The sequence below is a fragment of the Rhyacophila brunnea genome, unplaced genomic scaffold (genome assembly GCF_057557595.1).
Source record: "Rhyacophila brunnea isolate RB1 unplaced genomic scaffold, BYU_Rbru_1.0 scaffold_16, whole genome shotgun sequence".
NCBI lineage: Eukaryota > Metazoa > Arthropoda > Insecta > Trichoptera > Rhyacophilidae > Rhyacophila > Rhyacophila brunnea.
This window is the reverse complement of record NW_028232816.1, coordinates 16904488-16925799: the sequence shown is the minus strand read 5'-3', so window position 1 is coordinate 16925799 and position 21312 is coordinate 16904488. Positions and strand designations below refer to the sequence as shown.

Here is a 21312-nt window from a genome sequence, read left to right as displayed (position 1 = left end):
TATCCTTTATAGTTATTTTAAACATTTGATGACTGCATAAAGTATTTTTGTTACATAAAATAGTATTCTTTTAAACCTCTCGCTCTAATGTTTTAGAATATAATCATATTTCGGTACATAACTGTGCAGTGGTGTTAAGATTTTTTACATTTATTAATTTTTAAACGCATTTATAAAACCATCAGTATAATTTATTACGAGATAATTTTTGTAAAATATTCACGATAAAAAAATATATTGATAATCTCTGTGGTCCCAAATTTGACAAGAATTAGGCATTTTATTATTCAAAAAATCGGCAAGATTAACACATTTGAAGATGATTCTAAAGATATTTATTATAAGCTATGGGCCGTATGTATGAGATTCCCAAATTCTTTATAAGCTATTTAACCGATTTTCCATCGAATAGCTTATAACACTCTTTGTGACGTAAGCGATCTGACGTCACGCGCCATTAAAAATGGCTGCCTCAGCTGTCACTTTCAAATGTCATTTTAATTTTGCATTCATTGCAACAAACATTTGGTTGAGGCCCTTATTCGTTTTGTAGATTCTGTAAAACATTTGCGAACTTTAAAAACAGTTCCTAGTCGTGCTATTTACAAAATACGTATAATTTTGATCCCTAGTCTATAATCTAGATAGTAGGTAACGATAAAATGCCTCGTACCTATTTCGCTTGCAATATTTCTCATGGAGACATAAGATGGACTTACGTAAGATTACGATAAAATATCTCCGCTAAACCACCGCAAAAATATGTATCTACTGCTGTATCTGGCATTAAAATATACAATTGTAAGCATTCTGCGTTCTTCAAAATATTAAGGTACCACCTACCTACCTAGTTAATTATTGTAAGATAACTGTAATAAACAAGGCACAACTCTCAAATACACTGGAAACATCAATAGTATCATACGGTGATTGGTATAAATGATAATATTATACAGAGATCATTACATATTATTGTCTTAAATCATTTGCATTTTCTGTCATTTATTCTTATTCTCTTTTGACATCTCAATAATTAAAGTGATGTTAGTCATAATTATATTCAGTATTGCCACCAAATGTATTCAGTGTTGCCACCAAATGGAAAAGTTTACTGGCAATACAACCTTTCGTACAGTAGAATAATTATAAAATACATGTGATAAAATAGCTGATAAATTATTTAAAGTTCATAATAATTATTCATGTATAATTATTAAATTTATATGGTACCGTTCGCACCACACTTTCAGACACATTTACAATTTCAAAATTTTGAATTATTTATCGGGGAATGAAATTTTATAATACGAACACCATGACACATGATATGTCACATTCGTTACGTCACTTAACAGCTAATTACGTTTTGTACTCATGCATACAAACGTGCAGTATATAGCCTATAAGGTTTTTGGGAATCTCATGCATACGACAGTATGTCTTTGACCATTCAAGTGTGATAAACATCTTATGAATAATGATTGCTTTATAATAATTATTGACCTAAGAATAAAGTAGTGTTTTTTTGAAATACGCCATTTCTTTTGTCATTCCCCAGTGGTTAACCTACAACATACGGCCGTAACCATAAATTGACAAACTATAATTGAAGTAGGGAGTAAAATGATATTGACGCGCATGTTTGAACATGTACCATTTAAAAAAAAATAAAAAAAAATTCGGTTAGGTACATGTTCAAAACACGCGCGTTAACCCTTTTACTCCCACGGGGCCGATATTTCGGCCCACCATACCTATGCGAAAACTCCATCTGGGCCGATCCATCGGCCGAAAGTTTGGAACCAAATTTACGATTTATTCCAAATTATTTCCCTTCATATTTCGTTCATGTAGACGAAGCATTATATTCACTGTGTGTTGATTGTGAGTAACATTTATTTTAGTGTCGGCATTGTTTATAATTATGCCATACCCTAATAACTCACAAGTCATAATTGCTCTGCTGTCGAACTTGAGACCAAAGAGGGTCATAAAAATAATAAAACATTATTTTTATGACACATTTTAAATTCTGATATTTCTTTTAGTTGTTTTATGATTCATATATCACATTACAAAATGAAATTTGTAATTTTTGAACTAACAATGGATGCCACTGTATTTTTGGTAAGATGGTGAAAAAATACATGAATATAAATATTATTATAAATGATTTAGTGCTTTGAGACTTATTTTTTGAAATTACTTCATTCCATATCAGTTAGTCGTCGATACTGTATCGAATTCTCTTGCGATTTCGTGAATTGAATAATATTCTTGAATACCTTGACACTATACGATTTTTTTTGATTACTTTATAAAAATTCTATTTCATAGAGAAATAATAATATGTTTATTTTTTTTTCTGTTACTACATAAGGATAGATTATATTATAAAATTTGATATATCAATTATAAATAAAAAAATGTTGTCACACTTGTTTTGTTGTTCAAACATAGTTTTATCCGTTCATTTCTAAATAAATATTGATACATTATTTTTTTCTTTTGTTTTATTGATGTAAACTATCAATATTATTACTTATTATTGCTTTATACACCATTGAGAACACACAAAAAAAGTTTCAAATTTTTAAAACATGTGTAGAATTAGTTATTTAAAAAAAACTAAATCGACGATTTGTTGTCAAAAAACGCTTGGGAGTTTTCGCATATGCTAGGCTAAATCAGCTGGGAGTAAAAGAGTTAACATAATTTTACTCCCTACTTTAATTATAGTTTGTCAATTTATGGCTACGGCCGTATGTTGTAGCTTAACCACTAGGGAATGACAAAAGAAATGGCGTATTTCAAAAGAACACTACCTTATTTTTAGGTCAATAATTATTATAAAGCAATCATTATTCATAAGATGTTTATCACACTTGAATGGTCAAAGACATAGCTTATAATAAGTATCTTTAGAATCATCTTCAAATGTGTTAATCTTGCCGATTTTTTGAATAATAAAATGCCTAATTCTTGTCAAATTTGGGATCACAGAGATTATCAATATAATTTTTTATCGTGAATATTTTACAAAAATTATCTCGTAATAAATTATGCTAATGGTTTCATAAATGCGTTTAAAAATTAATAAATGTAAAAAATCTTAACACCACTGCACAGTTATTTACCGAAATATGACTATATTCTAAAACATTAGAGCGAGAGGTTTAAAAGAATACTATTTTATGTAACAAAAATACTTTATGCAGTCATCAAATGTTTAAAATAACTATAAAGGATAATAAGGCTTCAAATTATATAAATAGATTATCTACAACATTTAAGGAGTGTCCAGGATCATGGTTTGAAAATACAATAAAAACTCAATTTTGACCTTCGACGAGCATGTCCCCCCTTAAATATTTCCGTCATCAATCAACCATGCAAAAATATTCAAAACTATACAATAATAATAAATTGTATTCTTACCCAATTTCATTGCACTTGTTTAATTTATAAAGATAGCAATGGCACTAATAGGAAATTGAGTTATTCTTAAAAATATACTAATACAAATGCATAAAATGTACTGCAAATTTCATCATTCAACATTCAACTTGCAAAAATAATTATATTTAATCTCTGTCTTGGTTAGCATAGCCCCCGGTAAATCAAATGTCATCTGTTCTTATTTCCAGGGCTTCCAACTGTATTTTTTTTTCATTCCAGTTCAAGTAAAAAAATATATATCGGCTCTATTCAGGTTTTCGTTCTGAAAAAAATAAGTTTTTCCGATTTTCGGTGTGTAATAGTGAGTGACACAAGAGTCTAATGCTGCGATTACATTACATGCTGGTACGGCGACAAATTTAGTCTATGGTCATTCCGCAGAATATTTTGAATGATCGCTATCTCTATAAATTCCATTATGGAAAGTGCCAACTCTAATATATTAGTATTTTATATTATTATTCATTATTCATGACAATTTCAATTAATTTTGACAGTTTCTACGTGTGCATACGTTAAAATTACTTGCGATATTGCATCCACAGATAATATTCATTGTATCATGCGATTGCCGATGTAGCGCGGAACGCGTGAGGTGACCTCATTGTTGTTCTGGTGATTTCGGCAGACACTGACAATGCTCGTTTAAAGGTTCTAAATGTGCTAGGGGATGGGGTATCAGTCTGATAACATTTTAAATACCTACCAAGAAAAACGAAATTATACACTTTTTTTCTTGTAGCAGCAGCTTACTGTGACAGCACATAATGTGATAATGTATTTAAAACATGACACAAGGGTCCAAGGGCCAAGACCCAAGACATGTTGTGCCTACGACACCTAAAGTGGGGAGTAAGGCGCGTGTTTGAACATGTACCGAGCTGAAACAACTGATATTTTTTTTCGGCCCGGTTCTAGGTTTTTGTTCCGAAAGAATTAGTTTTTCCGATTCTCGGTTTGGTTCCAGTTTATAGCCCTGCTTATTTTTAGCCAGCTTACCCTAGATTTTGTCAGTTGAATAAATTATTTAACTTTTTCATTTACTATTTCTGTATGAATACTTTAAATCATGGGTGGCCAAACCGCGGCCCACTGGGTGTCAACTTGTGGCCCGTGGAGCAGTGAGAAAATAAAAATAATATCAAATGCTGCCGCTAGATGTGCTAATTTCGCAAATTGAGATTCGATATTAGCTCAAGTGCTTTTTGCTGCATTTGCAACGCCATTCTCCATAGACGTGAATTTATTACCGGGAAATTTACAAATGGAACATTGTGAAATATGTTGCGATGAACAGTTAAAGGAGAAATTCCAACAGGTTGGTTTGGAAGAGTTTCACAAAACATATTTGGATAAGGAGAAATTTCCTGCATTTTACAAACATGCTCTAATGATGACTTCGCTTTTTGGAAACACTTACACATGTGAACAGCTTTTTAGTCGGATGAAGCATATCAAATCCCGAGTGAGAACACGAATCACTGATGTGCATTTGGAAAACTGTTTGGTTGCAGAAACAACCTCACTCGATATCGATATTGGCGCACTTAGTTCTGCCACACAAAATCAAACTTCTCACTAAAATTTACTATTTTTATATTATTTAAAAAAAAGTCTAATCTAATAAATATGTTTGATTCTTATTTTTGTTTTTTATAATAAAAAAATCGGTTGTGCGGCCCGGTAGGAAATCTCATTTTTAGAATCTGGCTCGGCTGCTGAAAAGGTTGGCCACCCATGCTTTAAATGAAAGATCTCATCAAAATCTCCTACTACTTACTTTAATGTTGTTTGACGAAGTCCTCCATTTTTTTTGGATTATCAAGACAGATCACATTTTAACGTTTAAAACCATCAAAGTGCTGCGTGTAGTGAGAATGGATGATAACATAGAGGTGTTTGTGAAATGGAGGGGAGATTTTTAGTAAGCAGGGAATAGAGAAATACATGTTATTGATTTATAATATATATTTAAAAAAAAAAACTGAAACAGCTTTCTGCAAACTTAAAAAATTTAAGTAAATGCTCACTAAATTATATGTATCTATGTTCACCATGTTTTATTTATTAAATTATACTGTAATAGGAGTGCAGAATCAATAGAACAGCGATCCAAAGAATCTTTCAGATCTAAAACAAAATATTTTATTATATTTTGACTTAGGTATGTTCTCAAATACAATAAATCTTTTTCATATACATATCACACTAGTGTAAAATTCACTGTGAACCAACCGTGTCGCAGGACATGTTTTAAGCTTTAAAATTAATATTTATATGTATATGGTATGTTTCTAGAAATGACGGAGAATGCAAAAATTACATGGAAGGTCATTGCCGGTGATGGCATGATGGTAGACTCGATCAATATAAACGTTTGCTCTCAAACATATGAAAGCGGCAAAGTGGATTGGGTTTTAGGTCTAGGCAAAGCCCAAGTCACGGTACCAAAAAAATTTGGTAAGCATAATTATTTTATTTCTAAAAAAAAGAAACACATCATAAACTTGAAACTCCTTGATCGTATTCGCGTAATGCTCTATCTGCTAGAAGAATAAAAGGATGAATAAAAATAATGTTCAATAATATGTATTTCAGAACGCAGTTACACTTTGGATCATATTAAAAATGTGAAAGAATTCACCCTGACTGCAAACCTGAGCGGGGGAAATGGAAATGAAGCATGGCAACACTCCCAAATACTTCGCCAGAGTTTAAATGGTAGCGAGTACCCTTTACAAATAAACATTGCATTTACGAGGTGTAGTAAATAATTTGTGAACACTGTTTCCATTGCAACATATTGTATATTTAGTAGATTAATATGCGTCACCCGCCGAAGTTAGTATCTATGATAATCATGTAATTAGTAATAATGTAACTTTTATACGTGTCTAATAATTACTGTATTTAAAAATGTATAGTTAACATTGTCATCGTAGAATGCAATGTCACTTTTAAAACATCACTAATATGTGAAAAATCAGAAACCGAAAATACCCAAAAACCAAATACATATGTTAAACTTTTTCCAGATGAAAGCTTTCTGTGATTTCTTTTAAAAAAGACAATTTCAGTTTCACATTAGTGTCAGTTTGTATGCAAAAAAAAATATAGAACTATTTGATAGTTTGAATGAAAATGAGTGTCATTTTCAACAGCTACATCCCCATACAAGAAGATTCTCTTCAACATTATTGCCAAATACTCATTAAGTTTCAAAAATCAACTGGATAGAGTATTTTTCGTATAAGTTTAAGTGAAAAAGCCCAAAAGAGGCTGCCCAGCAAGGTGTGGAATTCACAAGGCATTGCCTCAGCGCACACCGTTTACTGCACTACCCGTGTAGTGAAATGTTTGTTTTTCATTATCTTGGAAAGTAGATCGAGTGCATATTTTTCTACATTTCTATCTGAAAACCGACCACAAGAAATAGGGAAAATTTTAGATCGATGGGATAAAGCCTCCCCTCCGGCTGGCATAAACTTAAGTGACCCACGTACCCCTCTACAACATTCAGTAATCTCTGTGCTATTAGATCACACTGCATTTAAATTGAGTAGTCTTGCAGCTTGAAAGATTGACAGCGCCACCTTCTGCGGACTTTGCGCACAACTACATCAATACTAATATTTCGAAAAATTCTCACGCTTCGCTAGCAAAATGAAAGCTAGCAGTGTTAATACTTTAATTTAGAAAATAAGATGATTTATTTTATGAATAATGTTCAAAGTAAGTATGTACATAGCTTAATTTGTAAACTGTCATGTCCAGATTGCATCGACATTGAAGTCACACCCGGTATGATTTTGTTTCTGAGGTTGTCTTAAATTATGTGTGATGTATTATAGTGGATTATTCATACAATACATTCATCATTTGATGTGAAGGCTGGCTCATAAAAAGATTTTTTAACAGATTCTTTACAACACAATGTTAGCGACTCGGTCATACTATCGGATCCATGCTGGGTCCAAACACAAAGTGAAAACAATATGTGAAGTTGCCAGACCAGGGATTCAAACCCAAACCCACAATTTCGTAAACTGACACTTTACGACTCGTCCATCGTGGCCACTTATTTCTATGAAAATGAATCACGGTTATAAATTGACCAACTTATTAAAGTATGTAGTGATTTTGCAGACTACGGTGACGATGCAAGAATATATTATATGCCATAGAAATTTATGTTATTGTAATATGTTTTTAATTAAAGGATCTTGGAAATAAAACAGTTTATTAAAAGGTATATTGTATTTTCATTTATAAAATATTACTTGTAAAAATACTATAACTACTCTTAAACATATAAAATCATGTATTGGGCACATTTTTTATTTAACAGGAAAAGGCTTTTTTAATTGTTTTAATCCTTTTAAAATTCGTATATTTTATTTATAAACACTCAATATTGTTTTGGATGTTTTGACGCCATGGGAGCAAGATAATCGCAAGCGCAATCCATAATTAGAAAAACATGTTTTAAAAATATGTAAATGGCGTTTGTGACGTCCTTTACCCTCGACCGACAATAATTGTAGTGCCAAACTCGACCGTCGACAATTTACGATGAGTAGGATGTATAACAATATTGATTTAGTATGGTGGGCAATTATTTTATATAAATAAATATTAAATATCTTGGTGATTTGAAGTTATTCCATTCTTTTACATAATTTACCGTCTGAATCCATAGATAGCAATATAAGTCTTCGATTTTTCATTTTGTTATGATTATCGATAAATTTTTTACGAAGGTGATTCACAGTAACTGCAAAAAAAAATTGATTATTAAAACATGGGTAGGTATACCAATAATATGATTTTAAATACCAAGAAAAATGACATCATACTTTTTTCTCATAGCGGCAGCTTACTGCGACAATACATAACGCTATAATGTATTTGACACATAAGGGTCTAAGGGCCAAGACCCAAGACATAAAACATGTTGTGCCTACAACAACTGGAATGTACCATGCGTTGATTATTAATTTTGACCAAACTTGTGAATCCATTCACTCATGCAATTATTCAGGTACCTACACTCATCTCGCATGATACTGATAGCAAATCACGTGATCTCTCTACAATGAAGGCCATACAGTCATATCAACTTTTGTCCAGATGAGCCGTTATTAGAGAGGTTAGGGTTTCTATTTGTCAGTTTTTTAATTTCAATACACATATTATTAAAAAATTAGTCATTCGCAAGAATGGCGAAAAACACTAAGACTAGGTTAATATGAATTCAATGTCAAAATAAATGCCTACCGTTGAATTCTTTCAATAGGTGTGGAGGGCATTGGTCTCTACAGAAGAAGTAGAAAACATTCCATAAGAAGATACTCGTATAATTCTGAAAATGTGGAACAATCTCCGCCTGCCATCTTACATCCTCCCAGTGTTCATACTTTTTTTCTATTAAGCTGAAAAAAAGTCAATATGATGTTATCAAACAAGGGGATGTGAGACATCTATTTGCAAACCCGATGGTCAAAATCTAACAAAAAATACATTCACATATTATATGTATGTAATCTAACACAATATGTATGATTTATAACTTCCAAAATCAGTCAAAAACGTATTACATACAACTTAAGGGGGGACATGCTCAGCGTACGTCAAAATGGAGCTTTTATGCTATTTTCAAACCATGATCTTGGACATTCCTTAAACGTTGTAGATAATCTATTTACATAATTTTGAAGCCTTATTATCCTATATATTTATTTTAAACATTTGATGACTGCATAAAGTATTTTTATTGCATAAAATAATATTCTTTTAAACCTCTCGCTCTAATGTTTTAGAATATAGTCATATTTTAGTACGTCCATGTGAAGTGGTGTTAAGATTTTTTATATTTATTAATTTTTAAAAGCATATATAAAACCATTAGTAAAATTTATGTCGACATTATTATAGTGAAATATTTACAATAAAAAATTATATTGAAAAAATGGGAAAGATTTACACATTTAAAGATACTGATTATTAGCTATGTCTTTGACCATTCAAATGTGATAAACATTCTACGAATAATGTTTGCTTTATAATAATTATTGACCTAAGAATAAGGTAGTATTTCTATTGGCATTTCCCAGTGGCTAAGCTACAACATACGGCCGTAGTCATAAATTGACAAACGATAAATTAAATAGGGAGTAAGATCATGGTAACGCGCGTGTTTAATAATAAATAAATTTATAAATGAAAAAAAACTGTTTTACTTTCACATTATTATCTATATTACAATATTATTTACCATTAAACCCATGTATTTCCATGATTGAACGTACACACTATTAACATTAAATGTCTTAACTCTTTTACTCCCAGCTGATTTAGCCTAGCATATGCGAAAACTCCCAAGCGTTTTTTGACAACAAATCGTCGATTTAGTTTTTTTTAAATAACTAATTCTACACATGTTTTAAAAATTTGAAACTTTTTTTGTGTTCTCAATGGTGTATAAAGCAATAATAAGTAATAATATTGATAGTTTACATCAATAAAACAAAAGAAAAAAATAATGTATCAATATTTATTTAGAAATGAACGGATAAAACTATGTTTGAACAACAAAACAAGTGTGACAACATTTTTTTATTTATAATTGATATATCAAATTTTATAATATAATCTATTCTTATGTAGTAACAGAAAAAAAAATAAACATATTATTATTTCTCTATGAAATAGAATTTTTATAAAGTAATCAAAAAAAATCGTATAGTGTCAAGGTATTCAAGAATATTATTCAATTCACGAAATCGCAAGAGAATTCGATACAGTATCGACGACTAACTGATATGGAATGAAGTAATTTCAAAAAATAAGTCTCAAAGCACTAAATCATTTATAATATTATTTATATTCATGTATTTTTTCACCATCTTACCAAAAATACAGTGGCATCCATTGTTAGTTCAAAAATTACAAATTTCATTTTGTAATGTGATATATGAATCATAAAACAACTAAAAGAAATATCAGATTTTAAAATGTGTCATAAAAATAATGTTTTATTATTTTTATGACCCTCTTTGGTCTCAAGTTCGACAGCAGAGCAATTATGACTTGTGAGTTATTAGGGTATGGCATAATTATAAACAATGCCGGCACTAAAATAAATGTTAGTCACCACCCAACACACAGTGAATATAATGCTTCGTCTACATGAACGAAATATGACGGGAAAAAATTTGGAATAAATCGTAAATTTGGTTCCAAACTTTCGGCCGATGGATCGGCCCAGATGGAGTTTTCGCATAGGTATGGTGGGCCGAAATATCGGCCCCGTGGGAGTAAAAGGGTTAAATAGTATAAATTATACGAGACATTGTTGACTGATTTTATCAATGCTATTTGTCTAAATAAGAAAAAAAATATTAACTATCAAATTAACGCCAATCCCAGGACCAGTCCTGGGATCCCGGAATCGTCAAATTGTAATCCCAAAATCCCGGGATTGGATTACCTAATCACAAACGATTTAGGTGAATTATTCACATTACTTACATTTCAAGAAGTTTCAATCTGACATTAGACAAGATCACAGGCTCAGTCACGAATAATTGGACATAGAGTTTTTTAAGCCAGTGCACTTTCAACTGTAGCGGCTTCATGTCCATCTCCCGAGAGACTGAGACCCATTCGCTCCAGACAATCCTACGTTTCAACAATAAGTTCACATTCCAACTCTTGTCATCGGGGCGACGAACCAATTTCAATAAACATCTCAGTAATTTCTCAGACAGTTCAATGGTCCAACAAATTTTCTCGGTCTCTATAAGTTTGAAAGAACAGTGATTAACGAGGGTGCAGTTTTAGTTATGGGCTATATAGCATGTCATGGCTACCGGGGTATCATCACCGAGCAAAACCACTATCAGCAGGAATGGTAGTTTTAAATGAAATAAAATAAAGTCAGTCGATTCAGAAAAAAATACTTTTCAATACACTGAATGGAACAAATCAGAGAGCAAACATGCCATAATTTTTCATACTCATAATAAGCTCTCTTTGCGAAGTCGCAGGTATTTAAAGCTGTCGACACCTTGCCCATTGCTAATCAGAGGTCCAAAACGCATCCAACTTGTAAATAGGTATTCGTAAAAATATATTGTTGTTAGGATAAAGGTTAAAGCCTCGTATTCACTAGAAGAAAAATGGAGCAACATGACGTTCGACATCTACGTTGATGACTCGGAACAATGTCGCATACACACCGGGGCTCACATCAGCTGTCGCAGAAATGTCGGCCGAGGAGGTTGTGACTGTCAATGCTGCCCACATATTTATTCTAACGAGTAGTTTATCGAAATGTCAGAGAAAGAGAAGGTGATGGGTGCAGAACTACTTACTACAAAGAGAAAGCAGAGTGGATATATTAAGTGATCTTGTTTCCCCACACTGTAAAGCAACACATTGCGCACCCGTCTACACTCGCCAAGCGAGAGCATGCAACATGTCCCGCGTCACATATAAATAACGCACTATGTTACATGCAACGTTGGGCGACAGTGCACAACATTGCAGCGTCTGGAGTTTGATGTACATTTTGTCCCCTAGTGAATGCGAGGCTTAATAATCCATTTAATGCCATTTTGTAATACCATTGTCGGGTTTTAGGAATATGTGCATGAGGACTCATTCGGCTAGGAGGATGATAGGGACAACGAGGGGTGCATATGAGTAATTTGTTATGTTATCCCATTCTATATCTTCCCGCTTCCTGAAAATGTAATAATAATAATATGCAATGCTGTTTACTTTCCCGATTGCGGATTTGTAAATATCTCCAGACAGACGGAAAATCTCTTCCTAGAGTGGTGGCCAAAAATTGGATTGTGTGCTTATCATTTTTCTTTGAGTTATAAAACAATTCAATCGTTTCCTTCTCATTTTCACTGAATCTGAAAGTAACGTGAAATTGCATGAAAACTTCCATGAATTATTAACCAAAATATTGTACATGTCTTTTGATTGTTTTAACCCTTTGCACTCCTTAAAAAAAACACATTGCACCTACTCCTTAATTAATTTAAAGTATTTAATAAAAATCATTCCTATGTTATTGAATTAAATGGGCAATAAGATGTATATTATAATAATTAATTAAGAACATATTTTATAATTATTTCATGATTGCTTAGTTGTAATGTTTCAAATAAAATAATGTGTACTTATTATTATATTATAAAACATTTCAAATTGTGATATTGACTGACTCATATAATAGAAAACATAGCTTTAAATAATTATTGATAATTAATCAGTTTTATCACTAGTAGATGTTTACTGGAATTGAACACAGATTGGGTGCAACAGCAACTTCAGACTGGGTGTTGTTTACAGATAAAGGGAATCACTGCAAACATAACATATGTGTATAACTCGACATAGGAGTACACGTAAACAATACTATGTCGAGGAGTTGTAAAGGTTAAACAACAAAGAAAGTTATTGATATCTCTAGTCAGTCCTAAAAATTTGAATTTGCATCACTTTTTTGCATTAAGTTACATAACACACACTTTCAGTGAATGATATTTTTTTTGGTGATATGACATATCAATCAAGCAACTTGGCAACCAGTATTATTCAAATTGGCAACACTTTCCATCTTGCAACTTGAAACACCACTCGCACCAATTATATACACCGTTTACTTTGCATGCTTTCATACAAGCACCTTACTTCTCATTTCGATACTTTCTGGACCCAAGAAATACCCCACCCCCCTCCCTCCACCCTCCTGACGCATCGTGATTCAAATTATAATATATAAAGGGCCTATCCATAAATGATATCACACATTTTTGGGGATTATAAAAAATAACCCACCCACATCCACTATTCCTGTCTAAATTACATCAATCACATTTTTAAACGTCCACCTAATTGTTTAAAAACAAATTGTTGAGATAAGTGTATATACCTGGTTAATCCTTTCCACGCGGACGGTACACCTGTTGTACACTAATTAATTGGCCATTAGATATAATTAGCATGTTATTTTCCACGGTCAACAAGTTAATATCCTATTCTCAGAAAAATTCAGATGTCACATTTTGGCAGCATTTTTTTTTGACCATGTCCGATCCTAAGATCATATGGGCCTCCGCAGAGTGGAGGTTTGTTCTAACAGATTTTTATTTTTATGAGAAACGGATGTTGGTCACTTGCTCAACCTGTTAGGTCCATACTCTAACTCCAAACAGAAATTGATTTGCCAGACCCAGGATTCGAACCTAGGACCCACAACATTATAAGCCGATGCTTATGCTGCTCGGCCATCGTGGGATACAATAGTAAGTAGACACCCACCTACAATTTAATCCTCCGAGCACACATTGAAAACAACATGTGTATTTGCCAGACTCTTGATTCCAACTTGGGACCCACGACATTATAAGCCGGCGCGTTAGCCGCTCGGCCATAGTATTTATCATATTATAAACAGATGTAAATGCCGAATGCCAAACTTAGCTAATGATTCGGGACTATTTGCATGAGTTCTAACCTGTGACAATGAAAAAAAAAACCTCAATATGTATTAATTTACCTTCCTTTAACTCTCTTCCCTATAGTGTGCAGAAATCTGAAGTAGACTTGGACCGGTGTTCTATGTGGCAATCCTTGAGAGATGTATAAAACAGCCACCCTGCGAGCCAAGGAAAATTTCGGATTGTTGAAACTCCTCCAATTTCCAAAAATATGTGGAGAATTGGGTAACTTGAATTCCTGCAAAAGGAAATCTTTCATTTAAACTAGCAGACGTATTTATTACTTGATGTTCGCCACATATAAAAATTGCTTTACGAGACATGTTTTGCTCACATAACTTTGTTTAATATAGTGCAATAAAATATGCAGATTTTGCAAATATTACGGGGTTTTTAAACTATGTTTTAAATGGGAAAAATCTCATACCGCACCACATTTCCTCCCGTATGGAGTAGTACCAGACAGCTAATCATCTAAATCTCAAATCTCTCAGATAAGAATATTTTCTTATTTAAACGCCATTATGTTGATTTTTTAACATTTTCACTTTGATTTATGCACTACCATAATTTGAATCAACCAATCTTGAAGAAATTTACATAATCAGAGATGTATATTTTTCAAACTTGAATGAAGGATTGAAATCGACTTCAAAGATAAATATGCGGTTGTAAATTCCACATAACCGATTAAAATATTCTGTAAATGAGTCTCTTTTTCAAATAATTGTTTATCATTATGACATGAAAAACATTGATATTTTTCAGGTTCATTTTTTTTTTTATCTTTTGGAGGAGGACAAGTCATGCTAATACATTTAAATTATGTATGGTCGTTATGACATTATTTTATACACCATGTCTGTGGGATATACTCCAATGTCATATCTTGTCATATAAAATACTTAAATGTTTTTTCAAATACGAGGGTGGGTCAATAAGTCCTTAGAAAAGCCGACAGGTGGCGCGACTAGTACTGTAAGCGGTTTGTTTTCATGCAGCGGCACTACCGATTGAGTATGCTGCGAAGTTTCAATCAGATTGGTCGGGTTGTTGTGTGTTTCTCGTACATTTAAAAAAAAAATTTGCTTGTGGAAAATGGCAAATGGAGAAAATTGAGTTTAGAGCTGTTATTAAACATTTTAATATAAAAGGGTTAACAGCAAAGGAAATAAAAAATGAGTTGGATTTAGTTCACGGCATATCTGCTCCTTCACTTGCAACTATTTATAACTGGTTAAATGAATTTAAACGTGGTCGTACATCAACAAAGGATGAACCACGCTCAGGACGTCCTGTAGAGGTGACTACACCAGAAATGATCAATAAAATCCACGATATGGTGTTAAGTGACCGAAGATTAAGGGGGGACATGCTCGTCGAAGCTCAAAATTGAGTTTTTATTGTATTTTCAAACCATGATCCTGGACACTCCTTAAACGTTGTAGATAATCTATTTATATAATTTTGAAGCCTTATTATCCTTTATAGTTATTTTAAACATTTGATGACTGCATGAAGTATTTTTGTTACATAAAATAGTATTTTTTTAAACCTCTCGCTCTAATGTTTTAGAATATAGTCATATTTCGGTACATAACTGTGCAGTGGTGTTAAGATTTTTTACATTTATTAATTTTTAAACGCATTTATAAAACTATTAGCATAATTTATTACGAGATAATTTTTGTAAAATATTCACGATAAAAAATTATATTGATAATCTCTGTGATCCCAAATTTGACAAGAATTAGGCATTTTATTATTCAAAAAATCGGCAAGATTAACACATTTGAAGATGATTCTAAAGATACTTATTATAAGCTGTGTCTTTGACCATTCAAGTGTGATAAACATCTTATGAATAACGATTGCTTTATAATAATTATTGACTTAAGAATAAGGTAGTGTTTTTTTGAAATACGCCATTTCTTTTGTCATTCCCTAGTAGTTAAGCTACAACATACGGCCGTAGCCATAAATTCACAAACTATAATTGAAGTAGGGAGTAAAATGATATTGACGCGCGTGTTTGAACATGTACCGTTCAAAAAAAAATTAAAAAAAATTCGGTTAGGTACATGTTCAAACACGCGCGTTAACATAATTTTACTCCCTACTTTAATTAGAGTTTGTCAATTTATGGCTACGGCCGTATGTTGTAGCTTAACTACTAGGGAATGACAAAAGAAATGGCGTATTTCAAAAAAACACTACCTTATTCTTAGGTCAAGAATTATTATAAAGCAATCATTATTCATAAAATGTTTATCACACTTGAATGGTCAAAGACATAGCTTATAATAAGTATCTTTAGAATCATCTTCAAATGTGTTAATCTTGCCGATTTTTTGAATAATAAAATGCCTAATTCTTGTCAAATTTGGGATCACAGAGATTATCAATATAATTTTTTATCGTGAATATTTTACAAAAATTATCTCATAATAAATTATGCTAATGGTTTTATAAATGCGTTCAAAAATTAATAAATGTAAAAAATCTTAACACCACTGCACAGTTATGTACCGAAATATGACTATATTCTAAAACATTAGAGCGAGAGGTTTAAAAGAATACTATTTTATGTAACAAAAATACTTCATGCAGTCATCAAATGTTTAAAATAACTATAAAGGATAATAAGGCTTCAAAATTATATAAATAGATTATCTACAACGTTTAAGGAGTGTCCATGATCATGGTTTGAAAATACAATAAAAACTCAATTTTGACCTTCGACGAGCATGTCCCCCCTTAAAGTTGAGTGAGATAATTGAGGTTACAGGGATCTCAAAAGGTAGCATCATTTCTATTTTACATGACAAATTGGGCATGAAAAATATTTCTGCAAGATGGGTGCCGCGTTTGCTCACAGTCGACAATAAACGCAATAGGATGGTGGCCTCTAAAGCCCTGTTGTCGCTCATGCAACGCAATCCGGATGAATTTTTTCGTCGCTTTGTGACTGTAGATGAAACATGGATACACCACTATACTCCCGAGACGAAAGAACAGTCAAAGCAGTGGATTGCGAAGACAAACCATGTCCAAAGAAGGCGAAAACCGTAAAATCAGCTGGTAAGGTTATGGCTACTGTATTTTGGGATGCACGTGAAATTATTTTCGTTGACTATTTGGATAAAGGAAAAACAATAACAAGGGATTATTATGCATCTTTATTGGACCAGCTAAAAAACGAAATTGAAGAAAAACGGCCTCATTTAAACAGGAAAAAAATCCTCTTTCATCAGGACAATGCCCGTGTTCACACATGTTTACGATCAATGGCTAAAATTGAAGAATTGAAGTTCGAATTGGTCGACCACCCACCGTATTCGCCAGATTTAGCCCCCAGTGACTTTTTCCTTTTCCCAAACTTAAAAAAATGGCTAAATGGACAACGTTTTTTTTCAAATGAAGAAGTCATCGATCGGACAAATGCTTATTTTGAGGACCTTCCGAAAACTTATTTTTCTGACGGTTTAAAAAAAATTGAGAAACGTCTAACCAAGTGTATTGAGCTCCAAGGAGATTATGTTGAGAAATAAAAAAAAAATACAAAAATAAAACCTGTTTTAATGCTTTTTTCTAAGGAATTATTGACCCACCCTCGTATCTTACTTGTTTTAATTCTCAGCACCTCGGTTATTTTAATATTACGATTAACAAAATGAAAACTAACCTCACACATTCTATTCCAGTTTTTCTTGATGATTTCATCTTCGTCAGCATTGAAAGAACCTTGGTGATAAGTTAATCCAAGTTTTTTAATTTCATCCCTCACTTCCTGACTGGGGTGGCGTGTCACATGTCGTATTATCTTGTGGAGTTTCGGCAATTTCCATGCCACTGCTATACTGGAATTCTTCAGTTGCTGCAGTGAAGCATCCATACTTATTATAAAGCTGAACATCTTACTATAGTAACATTTCAATTACAAATTCATGTTGTAAAAGTTAACTGCCATATATTTTGGCATTTGTGTACCAGGCTTCACTTTTCTACATCCTCAGTCTTATAAACACACAAATTCACAATAAGTGGTAAACATTTTAACGTAACACCTCATCAGTATAACTGCAATGCGACACCGTGAATGAGCTCAATTTTAAAAGTATGTTTGAAAAATAACAAGACGTATTAAACCTCAAAATTGACCCATCAATACCATGAAGATACAGTGAATACTAAAACCACGTATAACCTATTATATGGAGAACCAAAAAAACCTTTGTCACTACGCGAGTTTGTTGTTACGTAATCTCATATATTATATGGAACTATGTAGGTGAAAGCAAGTCAGCATAGCAAAAAGGTTTATGCCTCTCATGAACTTGATCTAATCAGGTTCATTTGCGGTATATCACTTACACTAACGGTATAGTACACTCGAACTTGGTTATTACGATCACGGAAATAGCGAGATCTCGAATGTAATAAGGAAACATTCGTTGACATTTTAGTTTATGATTTTCTCCATACATTTATTCACTTTTATGAGCTACTTCTCGGGTATACCGAGCAAAACTGTTAATGTGTCGATCGTTTAGAAACAACATTTTCGACCCTAAACAATAAAATCCGACCGGGCAGTTAACTAGACTAATTATGTAAATAATAAAAAAATAGAATTACAAAAATGATTATATTGTATGTATACGTATATTTCCAGTTTATGTGTATCCAGGTATTATACTACCCAATTTGAAAACTTTTATTCCGTATTTGTGCCTTTTCTGTTTATTATACTATCTAAATCTAAATATAATTCGACCTCGAAATGGCACCATGCTCTCATCAACACATATGGACAGGTGACTGGCGAAATGGTCGGCCCGGCGCAATATAATAAGTTAACTTGTTGGCGCCGCGACAGACACATGTGGCCGGCACATCATAAAAACCAATATTTACGTAAAAAAATCATCAAAATGAAAAAAAAACATTATATTCTTTCATAGCCTATCAAATAATACCTTAGAAACCAATAATCATTTTTTAACTATTTTATGTCAAACTAGTTGGTGATCAATGTGTTAAGGAATGTCCAGGATTATGCTCTGAAAATACAATAAAAACTCCATTTTGACCTACGTGGGGCATGTGGGCCCTTAAGGTGTCTAAAGATATGCTAACCCTTTTACTCGGTGAAAATGCTGCTGGGGATTGCAAAACAAACCACTACATCAATCAATAATGTTTTCTTAGACGTATGTACAGTACTCTCTCAGTAATCCGCCACCCCAAAAACCAGACAAGTGTCCAATTAGTGAAAGCGGTGGATTACAGTGCATACATACAAAATTTTTTGTTTTCTTTTTCTTTCGACCATGTCTGATCCTAATAGGATCATATGGACCTCCACAGAGTAGAGGTTTGTATTAACAGATTTTGTTTTTTACGAGAAATGGATGTCAGCCACTTGCTCAACCTATTAGGTCCATACCATGCAGACACAAATTGAAAAACAATATGTGTACTTGCCAGACCCAGGATATATTAATAAAAAGAAATAAAATGGTCAAAATTAAAACAGGTATTTTGTAAAAATAGTTTTTTTGAGAAATTTGCAATAGCAATTTACGGTTTTATTTATAATCAAAATCAAGTATTTACTAAATTATACATACCTAAGTATTTACAAACTAAGTGTATTAACTAAATATTAAACAGTATCACTTGACACAGCCAGTTGTTCAGTGAGGCAGATATTCTTGAATGGCTTAGGATTCCTGGCTTTCCCTATGACCAAAAGCTTCATTTTGTGTGTCCCGGTTGCGTTGGAGCACGGCATAATTGTGATGCGGTCCTTGGGCACTTTCCTCCCTGGTACATTACTTTCTTCGCAATGAACATACGTTTTATGAAGAAGTTTCCAAAATAAACCTGTTTAATCTGCGTTCTATACTTGTACGCGGCGGACTACTGTATTTGACAATCGAATACCGGCGGATTATAGTAATTGTCGGATAATCGAGCGGCGGATTACTGAGAGTGTACTGTACTTATGTAGGTCCATTTTATTTTCACCTATCCTTAACACATATTATTTAAAAAAAATTGCATGATTTTAAATTTTATTCGACTTTCATGATTTTTCGACTTACATGAAAATCTTCAGAGTGAATTAATCATGTAAGTCGAGAAGTATATACAAATATAAAGAACTGTCTACCTGAAAGAATTGTTCATTCGCATCGTATATATCGCACATATCGTCTGAATCTTCCGAATCACTAATATTCATATATTTCTTACTATGTCCGGTTTTAAGGTCATCATCATCTGAAGAATTTTCATCGATATCTTCATTAGATTTACATTTATTTCCAAGTATTCGCGATACTGATGATTTATGTTTTGTTGGTGAATTAATATCCAAAGAACTATTCAGATCATTTATTGAATCGTCGACATAAGGTAAAACTTCTATTTCACTATCGGAATCATTATTTTGACAGTGTTTAAGATCGTCACTTTTACTCCGAACTTTTTCTTCAAGGAACAACTCACTTGTAGTAGATTTTTTGCGTCCCTCCTTTTTATCAACACCATTTACTGATTGTGTCATTTCATCCTCACTCTCAATAATTCTCATCTCCTCTTCAATAGCATATTTCTTCCGTTTTATTTTCTTGCGTTTTTTCGCTGTATTTGAGTCATTATCGTGAAGCTCAAATTCAACCTCATGGCAAGGTCCTATCTTATTCTTGGTCATATTTTGTTTTGTTATCAATGTCCACGTGTTTTAATATGTGAAATAGACGAGTTACCTACTCTTCTCCCGCAGAGTGAAGATACATTACACAAGTATCAAGTAAAACGGATATTAAAATCCCTTCATTCACATAACCAAAAAAGATGTCTTTAACTGTTAACTGTCAAACAGTGTTGCCAAGTCAAAATTTAAAATTTCAGTAGATTTTGACAACAAATTCAGTAGATTTCATAAAATATCAGTAGATTTTGAAAAATGTGGTTTATTAGATATGATTTAAAACTAATAAGAATAACAATAACTAATAATATTAATTTATTGTAAACAATGATGATATTAATGGGTAAAATGGCGCTATTGGGTAGAGTTACAATGCTTTTTATGTAAATTTAGAAGTGTATAACATCAAAAAAGGTCATGCGTAAATCATTTCAAGTTTATTATTAAAAGAATCATCAGTTAATTTACAATTATGGAGAAACACAAATATCAGTAGATTTCTTGAATTTCGAAAAAAAATCAAAAATTCAGTATATTGGCAAAAAATATCAGTTGATCTACTGAAATTTCAGTAGACATGGCAACACTGCTGTCAAATAATATCAAAACATC

At 32.5% G+C, this 21312-nt stretch overlaps 2 protein-coding genes across 5 annotated transcripts in view; one reads left to right on the top strand and one right to left on the bottom strand.

The window, feature by feature from the left end:
* Window positions 1–7711, top strand: part of Pngl (N-glycanase Pngl) — a 20985-nt gene extending 13274 nt beyond the window's left edge. For both annotated transcript variants that reach the window (XM_085943411.1, XM_085943410.1), the window contains exons 8-9: window positions 5758–5919; window positions 6058–7711. In XM_085943411.1, the coding sequence (XP_085799537.1) occupies window positions 5758–5919; window positions 6058–6233 (338 nt within the window). In that variant the 3' untranslated portion in view covers window positions 6234–7711. The remainder of the gene's footprint in view (window positions 1–5757; window positions 5920–6057) is intronic.
* Window positions 7703–21312, bottom strand: LOC147074478 (uncharacterized). Of its 3 annotated transcripts, XM_085943407.1 has the most exons (8): window positions 21288–21312; window positions 20158–20860; window positions 17665–17856; window positions 14039–14217; window positions 12244–12386; window positions 10990–11257; window positions 8737–8891; window positions 7703–8233 (listed from the first exon to the last, which is right to left on the bottom strand). In XM_085943407.1, exons 2-8 carry the CDS (start codon window positions 20698–20700, stop codon window positions 8118–8120), a joined length of 1596 nt encoding a protein of 531 aa, XP_085799533.1. In that variant the 5' UTR covers window positions 20701–20860; window positions 21288–21312; the 3' UTR covers window positions 7703–8117. The 3 variants fall into 3 exon arrangements, with proteins under 3 accessions (XP_085799533.1, XP_085799532.1, XP_085799535.1); XM_085943406.1 differs by lacking the exon at window positions 21288–21312 and having other exon boundaries at window positions 20158–20868; XM_085943409.1 differs by lacking the exon at window positions 21288–21312 and having other exon boundaries at window positions 20496–20667.